The sequence below is a fragment of the Muscardinus avellanarius genome, assembly GCF_963383645.1.
Source record: "Muscardinus avellanarius genome assembly, chromosome: 9".
In the NCBI taxonomy this organism is placed as follows: Eukaryota; Metazoa; Chordata; class Mammalia; order Rodentia; family Gliridae; genus Muscardinus; species Muscardinus avellanarius.
Genome location: NC_137795.1, coordinates 100,929,690 through 100,955,623, shown reverse-complemented (window position 1 = coordinate 100,955,623; position 25,934 = coordinate 100,929,690). Strand labels below are relative to the sequence as shown.

Here is a 25,934-nt window from a genome sequence, read left to right as displayed (position 1 = left end):
AAAGTAACAGGGATGGGAAGTTATTGGATTACAAGGACTCTCACATCATCAATGGAATAATCCATTGAAGAATTCAGAGGTGAGCGGTATATTGGAAGATGAATGAGATTTAGAGAAAGAACCAAAATGGAGGAAGTTGGTCACTGGGCCTTTCACCCTTATGTTTGCCCTGCCCTCTTTCTCTATTACCCTCTTTCTTCCTCCAAGATGCCATAAGGTAAACAGTGCCCTCCACCACACAACCCCACACCATCATTACTGGCCTCAACTCAGGCACAGAAATACTAGGGCCAACTGTGCAGGGATTAGAGCTCTGAAACTCGGCCAATATAAATCTTCTCTCCTTTATGTTATATATTGTATATATCAGATTTCTTGTGAAAGCTACGGAAAACAGACTAACACAAGTACTTCTGGACAAATTCAAAAATTCACCTAAGAGGTACAATGACTTGCACACACCCAGTTGGTAAAGTACTTGATGTACTTTTTTTTCTGGGTCCCAGTAAGCAAAACTAAAGACACTGTGATCTGAATGTGCAGGGTAATCCTCTGGCTTCTGGGCTCTGGCAAGGGTATTTTCTTTCCAGCTATGGCTTTGCAGGTGAAGGAGGCTAAGGGTCCTTACGTGGCATGTAGGGAGGACGGTTCAGAGAAGATTCTCTGCATCCTGGAGACACTGCCCCATTCACAAAGCTCGATGGTTCGTTCATATCCTAGAAATGTCAAATACAGATATAGCTTATTTTTTATAATTACATTCTGTCGATTCAGAGATGCGGATGTAGTGAATAAAGTAGAATGTATAATATTTTTCTAAAAAACAAATTTAAACATTTATTTGACATTTAGTAATCCCTGTAGATAATTGTACAGGGAAGTTAGTCAAATCCTGGTGAGAACTGACTGGGAAGCTCAGTTTACCTCAACACGATGACTAGATAAAGGGTTAAAAAAAATTCTGCCAAAGGGCAAGCAAAATTCCAAAGAATTCCTAGTAATGATTCTGAAGTTTGAGAGCATAAATGTTAAGTAAGGTATAGAGGATGAGAGATATCAGGGTTGTACCACTTCTCCTTAAAGGAAGTACAGTTAGGTGCATGTAATTCTTGAATTATTATTATCCTCTTGAGGAAAGGTCAGTGATCTATATGTTAAGACATACAAAGATATACACATCTAGCCACATTCACACAGACATGCACACACGCTTACAATCCACATGCCGTCAAAATTCAAGCTCTTCTCTGGATTCTGTGGATTGGTGTATAGTTCTTCAATCTCTCTCTTCCACCACGTGGCAGTTGAAGTACGGAAAAAGTCTGGGAAGGCCACATAAGCTCGGTATTGCTGTAAAAATAAAATATAGTTACTTGTCCCAAATGAATACATTAGAAAGCAAACAGGAATATTCTAAGAACATAACCCATACAAAGCTTTGTTTTAAATCATGGTAAATAGGGATGGCTTGTCTGAACAGAGCCTATATATTGTTCTTGGAGTTCCTGGATTATTATGAGAACAGTGATTTAAACGTATATAAACACTGGGAGTGGTGGCGCACGCTTGTAATCCCCGCGCTTGGGAGGCGGAGACAGGAGGATCGTGCAGGTTCAAAGCCAGCTGTGCTGGCTTAAGAGACCCTGTTTCCAAATAAAAATATAAAAAATAGGTGTCTGGGAGTGTAGCCCAGAGTTATAAGGGTTTCCAGGAACCCCAATACCACCAAAAAAAAAGAAAGAAAGAAAGTATATAAATACAAATTGAGCTTTTTCGAGACTTGGAAAAAGTCCACTCTTTTCTATTCATAACCTCCTGAGTGGGACAATAATCACCTTGAAGTCACTGTGTCATGTCTGAGGTGCCAGAACCCTCAACATTTACTCTGCCACCTCCTCAACACTCCTGAGACAATGCAGGACCAGGAGAGACTGAAGCTGGAAAGACCAGACATCTGACAGGTGGAAACAAGCATAAGGGAAGTGAGAGGATGTAGGGAGGAAGCTGCAGTTTCTTCTTTTCATCGTGCCTCAATCAAGAGAAGCAATGAATTTATCTTAAGATGAAAAGTGGATCCAAGTCCTGCACACAGGTATGACACAATAAACGAAAGCAGAGGAAAGAGGCTACATGAGTTCCTTAGGTATGCTTTCTGAACCGAGGATTGGGGTAAGGCTTCCTGGATCAGTAAGAAGACATGTATTTATTCAAGAATCTATTGAAAATAAGAACATATTTCCAGAAGAGAGCAATTGTTTAACTTAATGCTACAAATATGAGGTAAAAGGAAAGTTGAGAGACCCCAGGAAGGGAGAAAGTAGGTGGCATGATTTATGTGGGTAAGGATGGAGAGGAGGAGCTGTACCATGAGAGAAAAAAAAAAAGAGATTCACAGAATAAAAGGCCAAATCCCTACAAACAATAGTTGGAGATGTTATTTAATGTGGAAATCCAAGAGAAAAAAAATGAAGGATACTAATACAGAAAATAAAAAAAAAAACATTCCTCTGGAGAGTTTCATCCATGGTCCTTTAGTTTCTGGCAGTATTACATTTGAAATCACTTTTATGCCACCTATACCATTAACAAGTAATTTAAGCTTTCACATTCTTAAATCTCAAAAGTAGAAATACCTACACCCCAAATGGAAGTAAGGAGCAGTGTATGCAAAGTAACTGACAATGCATTTTCTCCTTCTCCCTTGCCTTGCCTACATCCATGGAAGGTCCCACATGGTGCCATATGGCCATCCCTTCCTGACAACCCTCACCTCACCCAGTACACACACAAGGCCCTTTACCTCCACTTGACTGTCCCAGTCTAGAGAGTCGTTCACCACAATATCCGGGTAATCAGGCCAAACCTGCAGAGACAAAAATGTTCAACAGCAATGCCCTTGGCATTGTCCCTTAGTTTTCCCTAACACTATAAATCATGGTGCTATGGGTAATAATAATTGGGTTATCATGTAGGAATGATATAAGAAAATAAGGATTCCACAAAGTCCTCAACTGATTCAACAAATACTGACTGAAAAAGTAAACCACAACCTCGGAGCCCAAATAGAAAAGGCCCAAACCAACATGCACAATCACTAACAATGGCCCCTCTGAGGATGGAAGTTTAAGGGATCAGCGTCTCCATCATACCTTTCCCCAGACAATGTCTTCACTATTTGGAAATTTGATAAAGACATCGTCTTCCACTCCCCGAGTGAAGGCAGGATAGGGCTGGGTCTCATTGCCAGAAATGGCCGGGTCCTGAAATCAAAGCACAAGTCAGGCGGGAAAATCAAAGACAAGAATGTCAAGCAGTAGAGAAAAAGAGAACTTTCTTAGATAGAGGTCCCTAGCTTTCACCTGACTGTAGAGTTGCTGGGAATCCCAAGAAGTAGGAGAAAAAAATAGTACAAAGTGTTCACCCCACCAAAGCCCATTCATTCTCCTAACAGACTCCACACATTCCCATAAGGACTCACCAGAATGAGGATGACCCGCATCCCATCATCCTTCATGCGTTTGATGAGATCTGGCAATCCTGCAAACTTGGGGCTGAGGGTGAAGTCCAGCTGTCGCTCCATGTAGTCGATGTCTGAGTACTGCACATCCTAGGATAGAAAAAAAGGACACTGAGAGCTGCGGGTGGGAGAAGCCCATGACCCAAGGAAAATCCTCCTCCTCTACTGATGATAAATGCAAATGGATATGTGTTGACTCTTTGTAGTTTAAGCTTGTTTTTTTTTTTTTTTTTTAGTATGGACCCTGAGAAATTCACCTAATTTATCACATTTTCACTCATAAAATAGAAAATTCAATATTGGCAAAAATAAGGTAATAATGCCTGTCAAAAAAGGCTATTATAAAAATCAATAAGAACACAAGATGAGAAAGGGCTCTGTAAACTGTCGATATATGCAATGATTACAGTTATCTCTACCAGGAAGTTGGCTCCAGTATAAGCAGTTTAAATTCAGGAAAAAACAAATGTTTACTCTCCACTCCTAAAACAATGCAGCTTATAAACATACTATAACACAAAGCAACATGTAATGACTTTGGAATACACATTACAGGGATTAATCAGACACAGCTTTCTTACCAAAAAGTTATCACATGATGAAATTTCTTTAATGTAAACAATAGAATACTGTGCAAATAAATTAAATATTTAAATGGTCCATGGGATAGGTTCTGATTATTGGACCTTTTTTCTTGTGAAATATAATTTCTTTCCATATATATGTTTCTCTGAAAACCCATCCCAGGACCCCTACATTCAGAGAGTGGTTACCTTAGAATTGATAAAATATTGTGCTTCTGAATCTTAAAATGTTTGAAGTTTCAAAGACATATCAAATATCAACACATATTAACTGGCTTTGGGTTTATCTTTTTAGTTAACAAGACTTCTGTGTGAGGGACCTTTTATACTCATAGAACTGAGGACTTTTAAAATAAACACCTTGGAAGACTGAGACAGGAGGACTGCACAGGTTATCCTCAGCTACTTAGTGAGGCTCTCAGCAACTTAGTGAGACCTTGTTTCCAAATAAAATATAAAATAGGTCTGGAAGTATAGCCCAGAGGTAGACAACCCCCTGGGTTCCACCTCCAGTACCTAAAATAAAATAAAATGAAATAAATGCCTTGAAGTCATGTAAATGAAATGGAAGGACGTTGGCCATAACAGAAAGAGCCCTGGGGTCAGCCTGTCTCTCCTCACTATGACTCTTGGAACCACCAGTACCATCAGATGGGCAAGACCCTCTCTTGTATTACTGTGTTAGACTGAGGCTCAGTGTCACATCACATGAGAAAGTACTTTGAGTCTGTGCAGAATGTCACAAAATTCCAGACACGGAGATTCCTAGGGTAGCTAGGAGGTCACAGAACAAGTATACAGCAACTGAGACGTACATAGGGGATCTGGGCAGCCACCATGTCATCGTACAAGCTGGAGATCTCAGAGTCATTCTCATATCCATAGCGACACAGCTGGAACCCCAGGGCCCAATAAGGGACCAACACAGGACGACCAATCACCTGGAAAATAGAACATATTAGTCTTAGAAATATATATATGAGTATTTTTCCAGTGCTCTGAACTAAACCATCAGTAAATTAAAATACAAGGAGAAAGAGAAGATGCAGAATCCCTGAGATGGTTTGGATAAAGCTTCCTGAAAGACTAGAGCTCCTTCCCTTGGGATTCTGGAAAAACTGATTTTGCTCTAATTCTTATAGGCATTCTAACTTATGCTGAAGAGCACAAAACCAAGGTAAAACAGAGGTTAAACATCTGTGTTAGCATGCAGGCTCCATCCATCCCTGCCTCAGGCTGTCCTCAAACCTGGAATCATCCTGTCTCCGCCTCCCAAGTACTGGGGTTACAGGTGTGTTCCACTACATCTATCTTGTCTCACCATGTTTGTGAGGATGTGAGAAGTTAAAAATGTAAAGAATCCTGTAATGCAGTGATCAATACAAAGTCACATTAAGTTTATGTGTTTCCCACCACAACAACTGTCACTTTTACTGTTATTCCCAAACAATTACCTCCAACATCAACCCCACAGTCGTAACTGTCATCACCTCCATCACATTTGGCCCACCATCACCAAAACCATCCCCACCATACTCACCACATCACACCATAACTATAACCACCATCACCACCAACCCACACTATCACCTCACTTTCAGCCTTGCCCCATCACTAACATCAATACTCCCATCATCATTCCCCAGTGATCACCACTCACATCTTCACTATAATCATCCCTACCCACATCATTAGCACCAAGACAGTCATTACCTCTATAGCTATTCCTACCAACACCACTGCCATTACTACCAGCACTACCAACACTGTCTCCAGCATCACCACCAGCACAACTGGCTTCAACACCTCTGATTCCATGACTACTTCTACCCTGCAATCATTAAAGACATTAAAAATGTAATGATTGTTAGAATTAATTTATTGTTCCTCATAATATATATGTCTCTGAGAAACATAAATCCCAGTTATCTATTAATAGTTATATTAATGAATATATGTTTTAGAACAAAGTATTCATAGTACAAATACAGTAGAGCCAAATGAATTTCCTCCTACCTCTGTGTATTGCTGAGTGACAAGCTCTGGAGTTGGCCCCAAGAACACATAAAAGTCCAGAATTCCCCCTGTGGTGCGGTATGTTAGTGCAGGCATGGGCTGGAAAGTCACATCTGAAAAGATAGGACCATCACAAGCAAGACCATAACTTTCAAAATGAAGTATAATGCCTAAATGCAAACCTTCCCTCTTTTCTATTTTAAAGTATTATATATATCCTGTACTATGACCACATAGAATTAAGTAAGTTAAATGAAAAGCTATGGGGTCCCATTCTGGGGTATTTTCCCATTGGTATGTCTTATTTCATTATTGTACCTCATGTTATTCCACTCTTTTTAAATCATTATTAAAATTTTATTTAAGAATAATTTAAGCTAGGCATGGTGGTGCACACTTGTATTCCCAGTGCTTGAGAGGCTGAGGCAGGAGGATCGCACAGGTTCGAAGCCAGCCTCAGCTACTTAGTGAGGCTCTCAGCAACTTAGTGAGACCGTTTCCAAATAAAATATAAAATAGTTCTAGGAGTATATGCCAGAGGTAAAAAAGCCACTGGGTTCCACCCCCAGTACCACACACACACACACACACACACACACACACACACACACCACATGAGAATAATGTAAGACTTACAAATAGCTGCAAAGAATGCTGAGAGATTCTAGGCATGCTATAGATAGCATCGCTCAATCACAACATATAATACAACCTCATTCACGGTCAAAACCAAGAAACTAACATTTGTAAAATACTATTAATTCAGGTATAAACCTTATTCTGATTACCTTCTTTGTCTTATTTATTTTAATGCCAAACCCCTCATTTTCTAACCCTTCCCTATGTGCTATATACATTTTCATTATGCTCCATATCTTAAAAGTAAGAGCTCTGACCCATGGATTCAAATTATATAGCTGGCTCCCACTAGCCAGCCTCCAGGATATACGGGACTTAGAGTTTCTATCCTCTTATGTAATTTTTACCAAAATAAAAGTTGGGTTAAATCTTGTTATTACATGTTACTAAACTGAAATTAACATAAGAAAAAATTGTCCTCAATATGATAATTTTGAATCAAGGACACAGCTACATCAAACACATTCTAAAGTTACTCAAGATCAACTGGTACATTGAAATAATGAGAGTGCTGGCATCACCCTACCCATGGCATTGCTGTTCAGCAGGAGAATTCCATGGGCACTGCCATCTTCCTCCAGTCCCAGGTAGTAGGGGTGGACGCCATAGGAATTCAACTTGTACTGAGGGTCACGAGAGAGAGGTGGGAAGAGGTTAGAAGACATTGTGCTTGAGGAACAAACTCAGTAAAATTTCATTGCTAAGATGGGTCTAATAAGTTAGAAAATATAAAATGGGTCTAATAAGTTAGAAAATATATATTTCTAACTTATTTCTAAATAAGTTAGAAATATAAGAAACAGAAGAGCAGAGGACTGGCTCTTGACTATTAGAACAATGTGGCATTCTAAGGAGAACATGGAGTTTTTACTTCATGCCCAGGAAGTGGGTGGAGAGAGGCAGAGGTGCAGGTCCCCAGTGCCCCGACCTTACCCCCGGGGGCTGGTCCCTGGAAAACATGCCCCACGTGTGCCAGTTCAAGTCTCTCCGAAAGGCTGTGTGCTCAGTTTCCCCAAAGCCATAGAGGTACTTGGAGGGAAGGCGGGTGGAGATGCGGATGAACATGTCGTTGAAGGTGAAGCCAAGGAGCTGAGAGTCCCAACTGAAACACAACAAACAAGCGGCCATTTAAAAAAGAAAATTACATTTCCTAGGGATTCAAACAGCTGACTTTCCAAGGACAACAGAACCTTTGGTTCTCCTTCCACCCCCAGAACCCATTTATCTCCCAAACCTAACTTAACCTCAACTTGACTAAAATTAACCACAGATTTCCTCACTTACAGCCCAGGGGCCAGCCCTCATTCTTCTATCACTTCCTCACGCCAGTGCTCCCTTCTTAATACCAAATTTAGTCACTTCATAACTGCTACCACTCCACAGCAGCCCTACCTTCTGCTCTTGTTCCCTGAATATGCATTTCCTATAGTCCTTCACAGTGATATTTTTAAGAGTACTTCATTTTATGCTACTAATGTTTACATTCTTTAGTGACTTCTTATGAGAAAACCCTCTGAAACCTTCAGGACTGTACCCGACCTGAGTGTACCTAATATCCCAGCTTCGTGTCCCACCACTCATCTCTGTCCTTACTACATTGGCTATTTCTATTCTTCACATGCCTGTTCTATGGTCTATGCTCTTCTTATGTCCACCATTGGAAATTCCCACCAGTCCACAGCTCCACATGGATGGCTCCTTTTACTCCTCCTGGTCCCATTTCAAATGTTCCCTCCATAGAGAGACCTACTGTAAGCACGATGTCAAAACAACAAACTTCGCATAACTATTGATTCTACTGCTTATTTTCCTACACAGCAGTTTTCACTGCCTCAACTTCCTTTTTATAATGTTATATAAATTACCTTTGTTATAATGAGATCAAAGACCTCATTTGTCTATAATCAAAGTACTTAGAACACATCTAATATAGAAAAGACACCTCATAAGCAGTTATTGTATGTATTATTGGATACATGTAACTGCTTCAGTAATAATTCTTAGAGTGTCAAATATTTATTTTTTAAAAATCTGTGGGAAGTAACTTACTGGTGGATCTGGAAATGGATAATGTAGTGCTCAGAGCCATGGTATGTCCCCAGACAATGGGTTTGGCAAGGAGTGTATAGGAAACCAGCCACTCCAAATCAGGCCAGGGACCACTTACATGACAGTGCCTGTACTCTTGCGGCGGATTTCAATCCCAAATGGATTCTCCTTAATGAGGACATCATACAGTCGGCTCTCAGGGGTGCTGGATGGAACCGTGGGTATGTTCAGAGGGACTGGGACTTCATACCGATTGTTGTTGGGATCATAAATCTAGGCCAGAGGAAATCAATTTTAGATAAGGAGAAAAAAACTAGTAGTAAGTTCTGGTGTTCTATTATATAAATAGTGATTTTGGCTAATAACACTGGGTCATAAAGTTCAAAAATATGTAGAAGAGAGAATTTTTATAATTTTATTGGTGCATTATAACTGTTCATGACAGTGATCTTGATAGTGATAGTCACATACACACATATTACTTGGTCTGTTTTTATTCCCTATACATCTCCTTTCCCTCCCCTCTTCCCTCTTCTGGATTTCCTTCCACTACTCTACTGGTCTCTTTCCTAATTTTCACAAGGGCTCTTTAGAAGAAAATATTTTGAATGTTATCATTACCAATAATTATACACATTTGTTTGATATAATTATTCTAATCTGATTGTTTTGTAATGCAAAAATGTACCAAACATTACAATATACAGAGAAAAGACATACAACTATTCTATTTTTTAAAAAATAGTCAGCCAGGTGTGGTGGCACACACTTGTAATCCCTGCGCTTGGGAGGCAAAGACAGGAGGATAGCGCAAATTCGAAGCCAGCCTCGCTGGCTTAAGAGACCCTGTTTCCAAATAAAAAATATAAAATAGGTCTTGGAGTGTATCCTGCAGGTAGAAAGGTTCCATACCCAGTACCACCAAAAAGAGATTAGAAAAAATTTAAAAAAAATAAAAAAATAGTCAAAGAAGTAAGATAGTACTCTTGTAATCTACACCCTTAGCAGACCCTAATATCTTTTACAAATATTCTGGATGCTATAATTTTTATCTACTTCAAGCTCATGATACCTGGAAATTAATTAACAGATCAAAGAATAACATCAGATTTACCTTTTTGGTGGGTGTGTGGTACTGGGGTTCCTGGAAACCCTTTTACCTCAGGGCTATACTCCCAGACCTATTTTATATTTTTATTTGGAAACAGGGTCTTTTAAACCAGCGCGGCTGGCTTCGAACCTGCGGGATCCTCCTGTCTCCACCTCCCAAGTGCGGGATTACAAGCGTGCGCCACCACGCCCGGCGTAAGAATAACATCAGATTTAATATTTAGATCTGTGTATAACATATTTTATTTTAAATATTTTATTATAGTATCCCACTCACTTTGACATTAGTGCTAACTTGAAAACTAATTCTGAAATAAGTATAGTATTTATGCAAGTATTCATTATTATTTTATATGAGGGTACAGCAATGTATATATGAAAGAGTTTAGAAATTGAAAATAAATCCCTAAATGAACTCTTCTTAATTAAAATAAACAGATGTCTTTGTTAAAACGATGTGTTAATAGGTTCAGTGACTACATACTCCATTCCTGCATCATATTGTTCTAGACACTGGAGACATGAACTGATAAGTCAAGGTTATTGTTTTGAGAAACTCATAGGCTAAGGGAAAGTGAAAGAGACATATTCACAACTCGGGTTGATGTGAGCTGGTGCAGAACTCTAAAGGATTGCAGAGAGATCAGAGATAGGGTGATATTTAGCAATGTTTCTGGGATACTGTGTAGTTTCCATGGGAAAAGTATGGGCTGAGTCTTTAGCTATTAACCAAGTACAGAAATTAGATCAACTCTTTCTGATTTAAATAAAAACCAAACCATAAAGACACAGAATATTAAAGTTGTCTTTGAAAGAGGCAAATATTTTGGAGAGAGCTACAGTATGGTCTCAAGGTACACTGGGTAGGAGTTAAAGTTGGAAACCCAAGAAAACTCATTCATTTGAACCGCCAGGGGTCTACTACATGCCAGTGCCATGGTGAAGACACATAAAAGAGCATCATCTCCATGAGATTATGTAACAGAACTCAGAGTCCAGCTTGTTGTCAGACTGCAGAACATTTCAGATGATGCACACTGGCCTGTTTGTTTACTCTCTCAACAAACTCGAATGCTTACCAGACATAAGCCCCTGCATTAGATTTCAGAAGCACCAAAGGGAAAAAACTAATCCTTGCCCTGGAGCAACTGATAATTTAACATAGAAATAGACATAAGAACATCTAGTCCATCCCTACTCCTTAAATGTTATTGAACAATAAAATGAAATGAGATCATTCTACCCTGATGGCCATTTTATAAACACCTCAAATTCATTGTCCAAAACAGAACTTATATCATCGAAGCATAAAGCTTTCCCATATTCATCATGTCAGTTAATGCCACCACCATCCACTCTCATGAGACAGAAAGGTGGCAATCATTTTTCAAGTTTCCCTCCCTCCATCCTCTCTATTTGCCATCACTCACTAGATTCTATAACTTCCCCTCCTCAGCCTCAAACATGTCCACTGTTCTCCACCTGGCCCAGCCAAGCAGTAAGTTATCTCTCCCTTTTTTAATCCTCCCGACTCTTTCCTATAGTTAATCACAGTAACTTTCTCAAAACAGGAATTAAAATAAGTGTCACTGTTCTACCAGATATTCTGCATTGTTCTTTGAATTATAATAATTATCCAGTGTACTGTAACATGGAACTTAAAAGAGCTATGTATTTTAAAATTCTATAACCTTGACTTTCAAAAAGAAAAGGAACTGAAAAGGGCTGTGTCAATACTCGATACATCCACTGTGTTTACCTTGAACTGCAGCATTTCGTTCTTATGAAAGGTCACTTGCAGGCGCAGGGGGTTCACAGGTGTGGAGGGGAAGTTGTTGGCATAAACAGAAGACTTCAAAGAGATGTCTGCAGAGGCCCCCTGTGAGCTATACTGCACATTGCTGACAGAGTACAGATCGTTGGCAAAATAGCAAAAAGGGACTCCGGGGGAATTGGATTCCTGGAAAGTAAAATCATTATCATAAATCAACATGTGGTCTTAGAGTTACTGGAAAAAGTTAGAGGAGACAATTTATCTGAAGATAAAACCACCACATCACTCACTGCCCTTTACCCATTTGGTAGTGGCAAAAATCTAAATTCCTGGTTTCCAGGCAAAATAGAGAGAAGGAAGGTCAGAAGTTTGAGGACAGCTCTGACAACTTAGAAAGGCCCTGTTTCAACACACACACACACACACACACACACACACACACACACACACACACTTATTAAAAACATCCCATTCCTCTTCCACCCACTCTGCACAGCCAGAAGATCAGGTTTCTTTGGAAGCCCTTGTTTACCCAGCAATTTGAGTAAGTACAGTCACTGGTACTGTGCTCATGAACCTGTAGGTCATATGTAAAGGATTTATTGGACATTAACACACTCGGTGTGGTTACCTCCCAGATGCAGCCACGAGCAACGCAGTTTTCTTCAGACACACCAGTCTCATCAGGATAACAGTCTATTTTTTCTTCATCTCTCAGTTTTGTGTCCCACTCAACTGTGTATGCTTCTCCCAGGGCAAGATCAATCTCTGTGATAATGGCAACCTGCAGGAGTAGAGGAATCACGGGGAAGTTCATCCTCAAGACAAAGGCCTGGAACTACTAGCAAGATAATGGGCATCAGACCAGATTCTCAACCACTCAAGTAGCATATGATTGTGGCTTGTATGGAGAGAGTTGTATACATGGCAGGGGACTGTTTGGTGGCAACAGGGAAAATGTCACTACTATATCAAAAGTTTATACATTGCATTGTGAAAAGAATGAGGTCAACCAGAAACCATTGTGATCATCCCTCTTCAACTCTTTCCTGGTTCTTTTTCTGTCTTAATGGCTTTCTACTGCTCTTCCCAGATCAAATTTATCGTCTTGCCCTCCACTCCCCAGTCCAGTGCCCCTCATTGTTCTATACTGGTAGAAAGAACAGAACGGTAACAGTTACATGGACTGGGTTCACATCTCTAATTTTCTTTGGAATCTTAGGTAAATTTTTCCATTCCTTCCATCTGTGTTGTACCAACTGCAAAACCAGTAATCTGGAAAAATCATTATATTTCCTTCTATTTCTGACATCCAAGCTTTTTTATTTCTCTAAGCCAGGATACTCAAAATATGAACATTTTTGAACTGCGCACACTGTATAAACTAATATTTTTTTCTTGCATTCAATTCTTCCTTAGCACTCTCCATAGCTAACATCCTCATTTGCCTGGAGCAATACTTTCATATCTTAATAATTATCAATTTTTCTCCCAATTTCCCTATCTAAATAATCTGAAACTTCACCCCATCTCCAATAAGCCTTCGAAGCTCATTATGAAACCCTTTGCAAATTAAATCAAGTATGACTTTCTCACTTTGGTACCTCAGACCCTCTTAAATCTGACCACTAGATTAGTCCTGTCTAAACTTCAAAAAATGAATCAAACTCTGCTAGTTATAGCAGATTCACAGAAAGTAGATACTGTAGGGCTACTCTTAGTCCTTGGGTTGGCTTTAATTTGCTATAGCAACTTAGAATGCTTTACCTAGACAAATGTCCTCTCTAGGAAAAATTGTGCTCATCTGCTACTTTGCTTCCTCATTTTAAATGTTTGTTCTTAGAATACCATAGTGCCTATTTAATAGCTACAGTTTTAATCATTGTAGCATAGTTAAGGCCCTGAAAAGGTTCGTTCAAAAGCAACAAGTGTTGATGGCCAAGTGTTTCTCTCTTGATTTAAGGGTCTGCCGCTACCCCTTATCTCTTTCTTTTCCTCCATCTGTTTTTTTCCATAATTTTTCTTGTTTTGTTTTGTTTTTTCAGAACTGGGGATGGAACCCAGGGACATTCTACCTCTGAACTACACCCTAACACTATGTTTTTATTTTTTATCCTGAAACAGGGCCTCACAAGTACCTGAGGCTATAATTCTCCTGTCTCAGCCTCTCAAGTACTAGGACTACAAGCATGCGCCACCATGCCCAGCTTGTTTGTTTTATTTTAATCCTAGCATAAGTATATGGTGACTAGAAGGAAGCAGCCACTTCCAATCACAAAAGACCACAGACTTAAAATTGATATTGAGCCACTCAATAAACACCAGCAATTGTCCCCCTCCCAAACTTAAGTTTTTTGCAAAAGTCCCAATTTGTTACCATTTGAGGTTTTTCTCACTTGCAGCTGGTGAATCCCTACCTGATACACTGTCTTCCAAGGCCCAGCATTCTCAAATATATTAGTAACCTCTGAGCACCATGTACTAAAAACTAACATCTCTGACATATTGGTTTGGCTTTTCCTTCCCCTTCTCAATAATTTTATGTACATACTTTATTTCTCCTCACCACCCAAATTCGAACAGTAAAAGAGTTCCTTTAGTCTTACACTGATTGGCTTATTTGGCAGACATGTATTGAGCTTGCTTTTACTTATGCATCCTTCAAACGGCTCGCACATTTCCCTATACACATCCAGTTATTTTCTACTTTATTTCTAACTTTTAAACATGTTGTCAGGATAAAATGCCAAATGTCATCTATATATCACTATAATAGAAGTTAAAATTTATTTATTTTTTCCAAATTTGTAAGATTCCTCAAAATCATCCTGAATCTGCAGATGCCTTGCCAGAAGTACCTGCAGAACCCATGATCATTACACGGGATTCATCAGGAAGCTATGGGATCAGAAGTATTGACTGTGAGCTGTTCAGTATGATCAGGTCTCAGTGCAAGTGATGAGACATTCTTTTATTGTTATAATTTAACTAAACAACTAGCCTTTGAGTAAACTCATCAAATTCTTTGTCTTAAAGTATTTTTGAGTATATGTTGGAGTGTAACATCTCAACAAAGGTACAAAAAAAGGATCTTGGAAATGTCACGTCTCCAAACCCCTACCTCCTACCTGCATCTATCAGCACCAGAGGATGTCAGCTTCCAGATCCTTTTTCCTCTAACCCCACCACCCACTTTCCCAACTCTTTTTTCCTTGTGCCTTTAATTGCTATTTCTTTAAAGGTGAAGCCAGTGAGACAGCAGAATGCTGAGGGCAGAGAAGACGCTCAGAATGGGAAGGCATTTTTTTACCCCAGTCCTATTCCCAGCATCTATGCCCCTAATTCAAGTTCAGACCATCTCTTCATTTTAGTGTTTTCTCCCAACCCTCTGATGTCCCCACCGCAGGCCTCAGACTTTTCTCTATCCTTCAAAAACCCAGGCAAGCTCAGCACAAAGGGACACAGCGATGCTGTGAAGAAGCTGGTGAAGCCACCCAACAGAAGGCATGCTTACCTTCAGGTCAGGATCGTAAGTAACTTTGGGAGAAGCTTGAGTCAAGATACCATTGTGTTTCACTGTAACACTGCTTAGTCCTTCTGTCCCAAAGATTTTAATCTCTTGAAACGCTAAATTGTTGGGGTCCTGGTAGTTTGATTGTAAAATTTTCACATCCAAGCGGTTCTGCAAAACAGTTAAGCACAATGAAGCACCCAGGCTTGCCTAAAATGCACAGATTGATTCCCTAGTCACTCAACAGCTTCATCTAGACCGGATGCCCCCATGCTCCCAAAGCCTCCTAGCTTTCTCCATGCATGTGTGCTCAGGAGTGCAAACTTATTTTACTTGTACTCTGAGGGGAAAAAACATCAGGAACTCCAAACCACAAACACTTGGACATTTAGAGAACTATATTTAAAAACAATAGCTGCTTTTATTTTTCAATATCATTGCCTCCCTTTGATAATATACAGGGTGCAATTATTGACAGACAAGCCATATATGAAAATGTGTTCATTTATAGTCATTAATGTAAATGAAGTTACAGACACAATTACACACAAACACAAGCACATGTGTGCTAACAGTCAAGAGCTCATACCTAAAATTGATAAAAATATAGTACTCACTTGGGTGACAGTAAATTCACATAAAAGATAAATGTTATTGGCCACAGTATCTGAAAGCAGAAGGAAGACAAGTGAGACAAGCCTGCCCACCACAGAAAAAACAAACTTCATTTGCCTCTTCTTAAAACTAAATCTTGTTCTAAAAGGGAGAATCCCTTTCCAACTTATGACTGAATAATATTCTTACATATATATATATATATATATATATATATATATATATATATATCCACCACAGCTTCTTCATTCATTCATCTATCAGTGGATACTTGGGCTGTTTCTGCATCTTGGCTGCTATGTATAATATTGCAATGAATATTGGAGTATGGATATTTCTTTGTTTGTTTTGTTTTATTCTTGTGGTACTGGGAATTGAGCACAGAGCATTTTACATACCCCTATCCTTTTATAGCTTTGTTGTTGTTGTTGTTTGTTAGTTAGTTAGTTAGTTTGTTTTGAAACAGAATCTCACTAGGTTGCTGGGCATTTCACTACATTGCTGAGACTTCCTCAAACCTGTGATCCTTCTATCTCAGCATCCTAAGTACTCAGATTTTTCTTTGACAAAATGATTTTATTTCTTGTGAATATATACCCAAGAATGGGTGTGCTTAATCATATGTTAATCCTACCTTTAATATTTTAAAGATCCTCTAATCTGCTTTCTAATGGCTGCACCAATGTATATGTCCACCAACAGTATATAAGGATACCTTACATTTTTTTCCAAATCTTCACCAACATTTGTTATCATTTATCTTTTTTGTACAAAACAAGGTAAAAGGTGTAAGATGATATCTCTTTCTAGTGCTTTTATTTTAATTTCTTGACTGATTAGTGATATTCAGGGCTTTATATATAAGCATGTTGAACAACTGTATGTCTTCTATTAAAAAAATTTCAGTTCCTTAGCCTATATTTAAATCAGGTTATTTATCTCATGCTATTAAGTTGGAGAGATTTTTTTTCTATTAACTGATTATCAGATATGTGGTTTATATATAATGTTTCCAATTCTGTGGGCTTTTTCATTATTTATTTGCTTTTCAGAAACCTTTTAGTTTGATTCAGTGCCACAAGTTTTCTTTTTGCATTTGATGCTTATATTTATTGATAAGTTGGGTCCCTCCCCCACGTGATCTGGCAGCGGAACCCTGGAAGCAGAAGCAGAGGTGCCTCAAGACTCCAAACACTAGAGACTCCGAATGTTGTGAGAGAATCGGCATGTCTATAAAACATCGGTGCCTCTGATCCGCCACGTGACTTAGCCAGCAGATCAGGACTATGCACAACTCTCCAGACACATGGCCCATTGGTCCCTTTACCCCGGACGGCTGACTCTCCAGAGCGTACTAGGTTGGGGCCTAAAAAAACAGCGATCTCTGATAACCAGGTTGATGTTTTTACCTCCCTCATAAACCCCCAACTCTATTTTCAATTATTCACTTATCATAATCAAAAATAGCTGTGAAAACAATGTCAAAAGCTTTTATCCTACACTTTCTCCCAGAATTTTATAGTTTCAACCCTTAATTCATTTTTCATAATAACCAAGATAAGAAAAGATAAAAATCCATCAGTACATGAGTAAATAAAGAAATTATAGTACATATATGTGTGTATGTGTGTGCATGTGTATGTGTGTGTGTGTGTGTGTGTGTGTGTGTGTGTGTGTGTGTGTGTGTATGTGTGAGGGGGAATTTACTAAGCCATAAAAATGAGAAAATCCTGATGTTTATGACAGTATGAGTTAACATAGGTTAACTTTACTGAAATAAATCAGTCACAGAGAGAAAAATATTATATAATCTCACCTATCTATAGAATTTTAAATAAGCAGAATTCATAGAAATAAGTAAAAAAAAAAGTCATATTCAGGGGCAAAAAGTGGGAGAAATGGAGAAATGGGAGATATTGGTCAAAGATTATAAATAATAATTATAAGAATGAGATCTTGGGAGCTCATATACAATATGGATGGCAATAGGTATGTTAACTAATTTGATTGTGGTAATGTTGTTCACATTCACCATATTTAATTTTTACATGTTCATTAATTTTTTAAATAAAATAAATTTTAAAAGTTATATCTTGAGAATAAGATTATTATAAACACTCTCAAAGGCCAGCCTACTGATTATCTTTCTCTGTCCTACAGTAACCTTGAATAAATTCCCTTCCAAGTGTTTTCAAGGCATATGCCTCATGGCAATCTATATCCTAAGCTAGGGCACAAAGCTTCGTATACCAGAAGCAAAAGAAATGTGATAAAAAGCATATTGGATGTGTATACACTAGAAAACTATATTCTAACGCCCCCACTGACATGGTTATGGGTTTTACACAAACATCAATGTCGGTTCATACATGTTTGAGGGAAGATATTTACATTATAGATGAACACTAGGGAGAGTCTTGTACTTTCTTCTTCCAGCATCAAGAAAATGAGAGCGTACTGATGACTGGCTAATAGGAGAATTATGAAATATATAAACACGATTCCCTTCCAGGTGTGGGACTGTACACCAGAAGCAAATTCTTCTCTCAAGTGATGTTTGCCATTGTGCCTGTAAGTTTCCCTTACAGATGAATGACCAGCTGCTGTGACAGGCTATAAATCAAAGACACAGGTTTGAAAATAGCAACATTCTTATAGCAGTACTCACCTTTTGTTTCGCCATCGTCCCAAAAAAGTTCACCTGTGGCTTCTTCATTCTCATCTAAGGCAATGATGAGACCAAGAGGGTTCTGTCGGCTGTGAAAAACAAAGTTGCATAAGACATCAAGACACTGGGCTCAAAGACTGTTGCAAAAGGCTTCTATCAAACTTCAAGTGGAAAAGATACTAGCAGTGGGTGGCTCTGCTTTCCTTCAGGCACAAAGGCAAAATTGGCAGGTGTTTCATTCTCAAGCATCAATAATGTTACAGGAGATAGAAGTACCCCAAATATTAGCAATAAACATCTAATAGGAGGCAATTATTTAAGTAACAAAATCACTGCAATAGCTACAAGAAAAACTTGCAATTATTATTTAGAAAACAGATTACTGGAAAAGAGGTAACCTAACAATAATGATACGCCAGTTCATTTTAGAGATGAAACTTGCAGAAGAAGAGGCAACTGCTGTGAGAGAGATACATATACACTTCCCTGCCTAAAAACATTGTGACGCTAAACGCAAATTATACAATAAGGCCCATCTATACAATAACAAGAGTGAGAGAGAAAACTGAAATATTCTAATCATCTGTCTTATAACTTAGAATAAGAAACACAAAATAATAATAGATGAGCAAATAAGGAGACCTAACTGAGTTGATGGGAGGGGAAGAGGTAAATTCTCTAGTGCACATGATGTACTTTAACAAACATATCAATGTCGATCACTAAGCCAAACATGAGAACGAGGGATGGAGAGGGAATGGGGTGGGAATTGGATAAGGGCTAACTGGGTGATGTATGCATGTATGTCTCTACCATCTTGTACCCCATTAAGATGTATGACTACAATGCACCAATAAAATTTTTTAAAAAGAAGGGAAAACAATAAAGTCCTCAAAAGAAAGATGCTAAAAAAAAAGAAATGGAAACAATCTAGGTATCCATCAACTGGTATATGTATAAAGAAAAGGAGGTACATATACAGAATAGAATACTTTTCAGCCATAATAGAATAAAATCCTGTCACTTGCAAAAAAAAAAAAAAGAAAAGAAAAGAAAGATGCTGGTGGACGAAGAGCAAGAGATCTCTGTCTCCTCTCCAGCCACCCTAAACCTCTAATACTAATTTTTACTTCTATTTATTCATATGAAAGCCTGCTAATCTCATCTCCTCATCACCTTTTAAGCACAAAAGATATGGCTGGAGGTAGAACATCTCTGGGTTCAATCCCTAGTACCACAAGAAAGTCTATATTTTGATAAATTAATATAATAAGGGAGGTTCAAGGAAAAAGTCATGTTTATCACCTCCAAAGAACATCTAGACTAAAAATGAAAATAAGATAATACTACCAGGGACACAAAGATATAAGTGTATTTTCCTTTAGTACCAATAGAATCTATACTTTTAGATTCAAAGAAGTTTAACATGGAATTCAGAAACATGGGGAGACTTGAGGTTCACGGGAGGAGGAAGTATTTTAACTCAGTTTTGAATCACAGAAATCAATTGCTCAGTGGGAGAATAAGAAGGGGAAGGTAAGGTTATAGGAAAATGAATGGCGGGTCTCAAATTTAGGAATGATAATGAGAAGCAAGAGATGAGCACCATGGATAGATGATCAGGCCAAGGAAGGCAGGGTGATTGACTGGCTTTTCCTGCTCAGAGTAGACTTTTCAGAGGTCATTAGACTTTCAGTACTAAAATTGCCACAGCTTTTGTCAAATCAAGCAGGCTAACTACTCCAGCTATCAATATGTGTAAAGAAATTCAGAGTTTAAAGGAGGACAGGGACTAAGGTCCTTCAAAATCCATCTGGTGCAACTCTAGACCAATAGCTTCTTGAGAAGATGCTAGTAGAAACCCAAGGATAGGTTTTGATGACCTTGAACATATACTCACACATGCATGTACACACACACACACACACACACACACACACACACACACACCTCATCCTCCATTCCATGTTTCATTTCAGCAGCCTCTGGTCAATGAATAAGACTAGAAATGACTAGCCGTGCCAGTCTCCTCCTAAAAGGATATTCCCAATTGTGCTGTACCTGGCCACAGTGGTTGTATCTGGCTGCTGGGTGGGGAAGATATAGCCTCCACGAAGATGAAGTCCGATTTTGTCTCCAGGGAGTTCCATTTCTACCCGTTGCTTCCTCCACCTCAGTTGGCCTCCCTGTGCAGACAGATAAGTCAAACACATCTTGAAAGCACATGGTCCTCCCCTGTTCCTCCATGTCTGTGTTATCTATGGGGGCGCTCCTTTACTATTTAGCTGTTATTGTATATTCACTCAGGCAATCAAACAAGAGAAGAAAAAATTAGGAACTAGGAACAATATATTTCATGGTCATCTGAGGGTTTGTGAGAATGTTTATTCCACATTGAGACTATCTGATATGTTTTATATGAACTGATAGTTCTAAGCAAGGATTTGATTCTTGACCAAAGTCAAAAGTCAAATTTCTCATTAGCTCCTCTAATATTTGCTCATGATACCATTTGAGTCTTTATGCTACTGCTGAGTAAATTAGATGAAAGTAGTTTATTTCAGACTTCAACATGACTAATGTTAAGTGACTTAGTCTCACTTTATCCAAGCTCTGCTGTGAGAATACAGAATACACTACAGAAATGCAGGGATGGCTGTTTCTCTCTCCAGAGAGGCATCTTGCCTATGCAGGTACAGCTGTGGTCTTAAGGAGTTTAAGTCCGAGCTACTTACAGTCTCATAGTCATACCAGATGGCATCAGGCACATAGGCCATCACTCTCTCTGCACCCTGAAATTAAAAAAATAGACATTGTCCTTCATAACGCAGCTTCTGAGGATATAAAGTGGTGTTCTAACAGTCTTTGGGAAACTTTCTAACCATATTCAGAGAAATAAAACATGATCTTTTCTCTATTATTAAATCATGACTTTCTTCTCTTTTCTCTAATGCAGAAAAGAGAAGTCATAACTTGACAATCAAGGTGAGAAATCTCCTATGAGACCACATTATGAAAATGATAAGAAACATGTACTTTGGAAAAATTCCAGCCTTACATGGATTACCTCCTTTAATCTTCCCCACAATGCCAAACTGAAGGTACTATTATTATTCCCACCCTTACAGATGAAAAACCACCCAATAATTTTTCCGAAGTCCCCAGGTCATAACTACAGTCACAGGACAGAGCTACAGTCACACTCAGATCAGTCTGACTTTAGATGAGTGCTAGTCACCTCCACTGTGCCTCTGTGTTACAGAGCAAGTAAGAACTTGCTGTGAGAATGTTACATCCCAGAAAACCATTCCTATATCTTGAGTTGCCAGTTAATGCTTTTACACTGGCTGAGAACTGGTCAGAAAAACAGACTGCTTGAGAGAAAAATGTTTATCAGATATCCTACTTTCCAAAGCCCTAACACAGTCTCCTCAAGGAGAACTCAGGTCCAGATGTTTGAAATGGTTTGAAATAAAGAGAAGAGAGAATAGTGTTGGTGGATGTGGGGGAGCACAGGAACAGGAGCAGAGACCACCAGTCTCAGCAAGAACACTTACCTCATCCAGGACTGGAGTAATGAGGAGCCCTGGGCCCCATAAAAACTGCCGGTCTACATCCCAAGTGTCACTGTCCTCATAGAACCTAGACACAAATGATACAAGTCACTGAAATGTGGGGAACACTCCTGTAAGCTCTCCCCTGGGTTTACTCAAAGCATGAAGGCTGCCTGAATAAAGATTCTAAATTATTCCACCATGCCCTCAACCCAGACAGATCCATTTTGCCCAGCCCAAACACCTTATCTTCTTCCCTCAAGCTGGACAGAAGTTCTTATTCTAATACCTATCCTAGGCAAATCCCAGGCTGCAATTCTATTTGCCATATCCCCCTTTTAAAAATAAGTAAAATAATCAATAGAGTTTAAAACTCTAGCTGAGGATCAAAAAGGAACTGGATTTGCTCACACACACACACACACACACACACACACACACACAACCACAATGTAAAATTTTACTGTTTTCACTTTTAGTATATCTGCCTTTTAACAGGAAATCCCAGAAGATAGTGAAAAATTACTTCCAAAATGAATATGTATGAGTGCAGATATATACTTGAAGGATTCATCTGCAACTCACATAAGGGAGTTAACTATATTTTGGCAAGAAAAGGCTCCTATGTGCTCACTTAAAAAGCTATATCAGAGATGCTCAATGATGCTCTGGAAAATAGGAATTATGGAATTCTAGATATATTTTATGATATTCTTATTTGCCTAAAAATTACAGGCTTGTTCCTAGACCTTGAGAAGGATCTTAGCATCATAGTAAATTATGGAACAGATGATCAGAATTGAGCTAGCAAACCATTTAAATTAAGACTAAGAGGGCTGGAATTGTAGCTTAGTAAAGTACTTGCCAAACATGTGGAAGGCCCTGGATCTAATCCAAGGAAGGAAGGAAGGAAGGAAAATAGGAAGGAAAAAAGGAAGGACCTTTAATGAATTGTCTAAAATAGAGAGTTAGTGGTAGAACACAGAAAAGCCCCCAAGATTAATGATTTTTAGTCTAGTTCTCTCCCCAAAATGGAACAGTCTATAATACTAAATATACTCCTATAATATACAAATAACAATTAGGTATTCAAGTTAAACACACACACACACACACAAACACACACAAACACACACAAATGCATATATACAAACACTAAGTAACTGCTTGATTTAATTTTTACTCTGATACTCTATGACATAGTCATTGTCACTCCAGTTCCAGTAACAGAATTCCTTTGAGTTGAGAGAACTTACTCATGCAGAAGGGGCCTGGCCACCGTGTCCCCCCGGGTGTGAGCACGGTAGAAGAGTGTGTAGAGGTAAGGCAATAGAGTGTAGCGGATGTTCAGGTAGTGCCTGGAGGAATTCAACAGCAAGGAGTCAGCTCCAAAGGAGGCAGGATCCTGGTCCTGGGAGAAAATAAGAGTTTGTAATTGTGGATTTTCTATGATATAGCAGAGGCACCTAGAAAAATCCAGACCCATTATCATAATCAAGAATGTCCTTCCTGAGGGCTGAGATCCACATAGCAAACTGTTTCTGAGCAGGGAGCTGGACAAAGGGAACCATTCCACCAAGTAAGTGGCCACTGCAACTCACAGCTCATCCTCCCTCACTTGCTCTTGGAAGTGCACCATTTAAATCACTTAAAAATATTTCCCCACTTGCTTCTCCTTACACAACATGCAATGTAGATCACCTGTACAATGGTTTGATGGAAAACCTCTGAATACTTTCCATTTCCTCAACAACAGGAGCAAATAAGAGGCTGAGCCTAGTAGGGGGAAGTTAGGTGATTGGAGGTACGCCCTGGGAAGAAACACTGAGACCCAACCCCTTCCTCTCTCACTTCCTAGCCACCAGAAGATGAATGGCTTTGCTACACCACACGACCCCCCACCACGATGGACTGCCTCGCCACAGGCCCAAAGGCAACATGCTAACTGACCACAGGCTGAAACTTTCGAAACTGAACCAAAATAAACCTTTACTCATTTAAGTTGATTTAACAAAAGAAAAAGAGAGAGCGACTGACACAGTTCTGGTTAATTGCAAATGGAAGTGCAAATTAGCATAAATTAAGTGCCAGGTAAGAGGTTGCCTGGGCAGCTTTCTCAGAGAGGATACAGACAGATCCATCTTGACATTTGCCAACCTAAGTTTGATTTTATTTCCTGAGGGACTTACCTTATAGCCTTGGCCATTGTGATTTCTGGAAAATGGATAAAATGCTCCGAGCTGCATCCACCGCCTGCAGAGCTCCTCGGGGGCATCCAGTGCAAAGCCACATATGTCTGCACCCACCTGCAGGGAAGTACAGTCAGTGTATATGCCTCACATCCACCGCCCCGTTGCTTCCTACCAGGGACTGCCCTGACCTCGACTACAACCTCTCGCTGCACAGGCTAATGGAGTGTGATCAGAACTGGCTTATATACCGTGTCCACTCTTCACTGTTGGACGACACTGAGCTATATACCGTGGCTTATACACTGGCTTATATACCGTGTCCACTCTTTACTGTTGGATGATAAATGAGGAACCTTTTTCAGGTTCCTCATTTTGTTAGCGGGTGCAGTAGCTTTTGAGGGAATAGTAACTAGTAAACTGCCAATACACACAAATTACAGCAAGATCATCAGCTACTTTTCTAAAGCCTTATTCTGATTACGTTACTCAGCCTATTCAGAAATGTCCAGGATCACCTTGCTGTTCATCCCAGCTGCTCTTCAAAGTCTAACTTCAACACACTTTTTCAGCGTTATCTTCCATTTACACACCAATCCTTACAGATACATCAAATATTCTCCTTCGACTGTTTTGCCAGTGTGTATTTCTCAACTTTAAATGAGCTTTGCCCATCATGAGTCACTTTTCAAGGTTAAACTCAAGTACCATCTCCTCTTTAGTTTCTTGACTTCTTCCCATGACTCCTTCTGTCCTTTATAATCTGGTCAATCTTAATAAAACTCTTTCTTAGGATCCCCATATAACTTAATTCCTATGTCCCTATTGTCCCTTTTACTGTAGCTGGTCATAATTATTTGTTTACATATGTCTTTTTTTTTACTAAGTGGTAAAGTCTTTGAGAAGGTGCTTTTGTTACTCTGTTTATGCTGTTCTCTACTCTAACCATGAATACATAGCTCAGCACCTTGAACATAGGAGGAGCTCAATAAACAGATATGTTGGATTTAACTAAAAGATGCCAAAGCCTTTCAAATGCTGGCAATGTTCTGTTTTTTCACCTGGGTGCTAAATACTATGGTGTGTTCTGTTGATGACATTCATCGGCTATAGACTGAAGCACGGGTGTACTTTTCTGTATAACTCAAGGTTGCACTTTCTATCTTCTTCAGGCATACAGGAAAGAATGTTATGGTATCAGAGCCATACCAATGTTAAAGAAGCACTTGTTCTCAAGACATTAAATCCCTGGGGCATGGCAAGCAGGAAATGAGAGATTTGTGGTTTGAAAGCTTTCTGGAATGAGGTTTCCTGAGGATGGGGATTCCTAAGACAGGACTCACCATTGGGATGCCAAAAAGGTTGAACTCGAGCATGCCAGGGATGGACCACTGAAGGTCGTTCCAGGTGGCTGCATTGTCTCCTAGCCAATGGGCTGCAAACTTGCCAGATCCCGCAAAGGTAGAACGGGTTATGATGAGGCTTCTCTTGTTAGGGAACACAGTCTTAACAGCTCTAGAAGAGAGGATTAGGGCACCACAATATGATCTGAGCTCATCTGTGTGACATACACAGGATATACAGGATATTAAAAACAAATACCCCATTCTTTTCATCTTGCCTTCACCCGATAGGGTTAGAGTGGCCACTGCGATAAATCTTTAATATTATGTATGATCATATTTCATTTTGTTTTAAGCTGTTTTAC

The 25,934-nt window shown here is 39.2% G+C and overlaps 1 protein-coding gene across 1 annotated transcript in view; it reads right to left on the bottom strand.

Moving 5' to 3' along the window:
- MGAM (maltase-glucoamylase) overlaps window positions 1–25,934 on the bottom strand; it is a gene marked incomplete at both ends in the record, with an annotated part of 169,693 nt that overhangs the window by 107,450 nt on the left and 36,309 nt on the right. Inside the window, 21 exons of the mRNA XM_080701254.1 lie at window positions 629–716; window positions 1,216–1,350; window positions 2,801–2,863; window positions 3,150–3,260; window positions 3,479–3,607; window positions 4,917–5,042; window positions 6,118–6,230; window positions 7,283–7,379; window positions 7,690–7,858; window positions 8,924–9,078; window positions 11,675–11,875; window positions 12,321–12,473; window positions 15,204–15,371; window positions 15,818–15,867; window positions 18,484–18,572; window positions 20,545–20,669; window positions 21,219–21,275; window positions 22,041–22,125; window positions 23,294–23,448; window positions 24,227–24,343; window positions 25,570–25,741. Of these exons, the coding sequence (XP_080557380.1) occupies window positions 629–716; window positions 1,216–1,350; window positions 2,801–2,863; window positions 3,150–3,260; window positions 3,479–3,607; window positions 4,917–5,042; window positions 6,118–6,230; window positions 7,283–7,379; window positions 7,690–7,858; window positions 8,924–9,078; window positions 11,675–11,875; window positions 12,321–12,473; window positions 15,204–15,371; window positions 15,818–15,867; window positions 18,484–18,572; window positions 20,545–20,669; window positions 21,219–21,275; window positions 22,041–22,125; window positions 23,294–23,448; window positions 24,227–24,343; window positions 25,570–25,741 (2,558 nt within the window). The remainder of the gene's footprint in view (window positions 1–628; window positions 717–1,215; window positions 1,351–2,800; window positions 2,864–3,149; window positions 3,261–3,478; window positions 3,608–4,916; window positions 5,043–6,117; window positions 6,231–7,282; window positions 7,380–7,689; window positions 7,859–8,923; window positions 9,079–11,674; window positions 11,876–12,320; window positions 12,474–15,203; window positions 15,372–15,817; window positions 15,868–18,483; window positions 18,573–20,544; window positions 20,670–21,218; window positions 21,276–22,040; window positions 22,126–23,293; window positions 23,449–24,226; window positions 24,344–25,569; window positions 25,742–25,934) is intronic.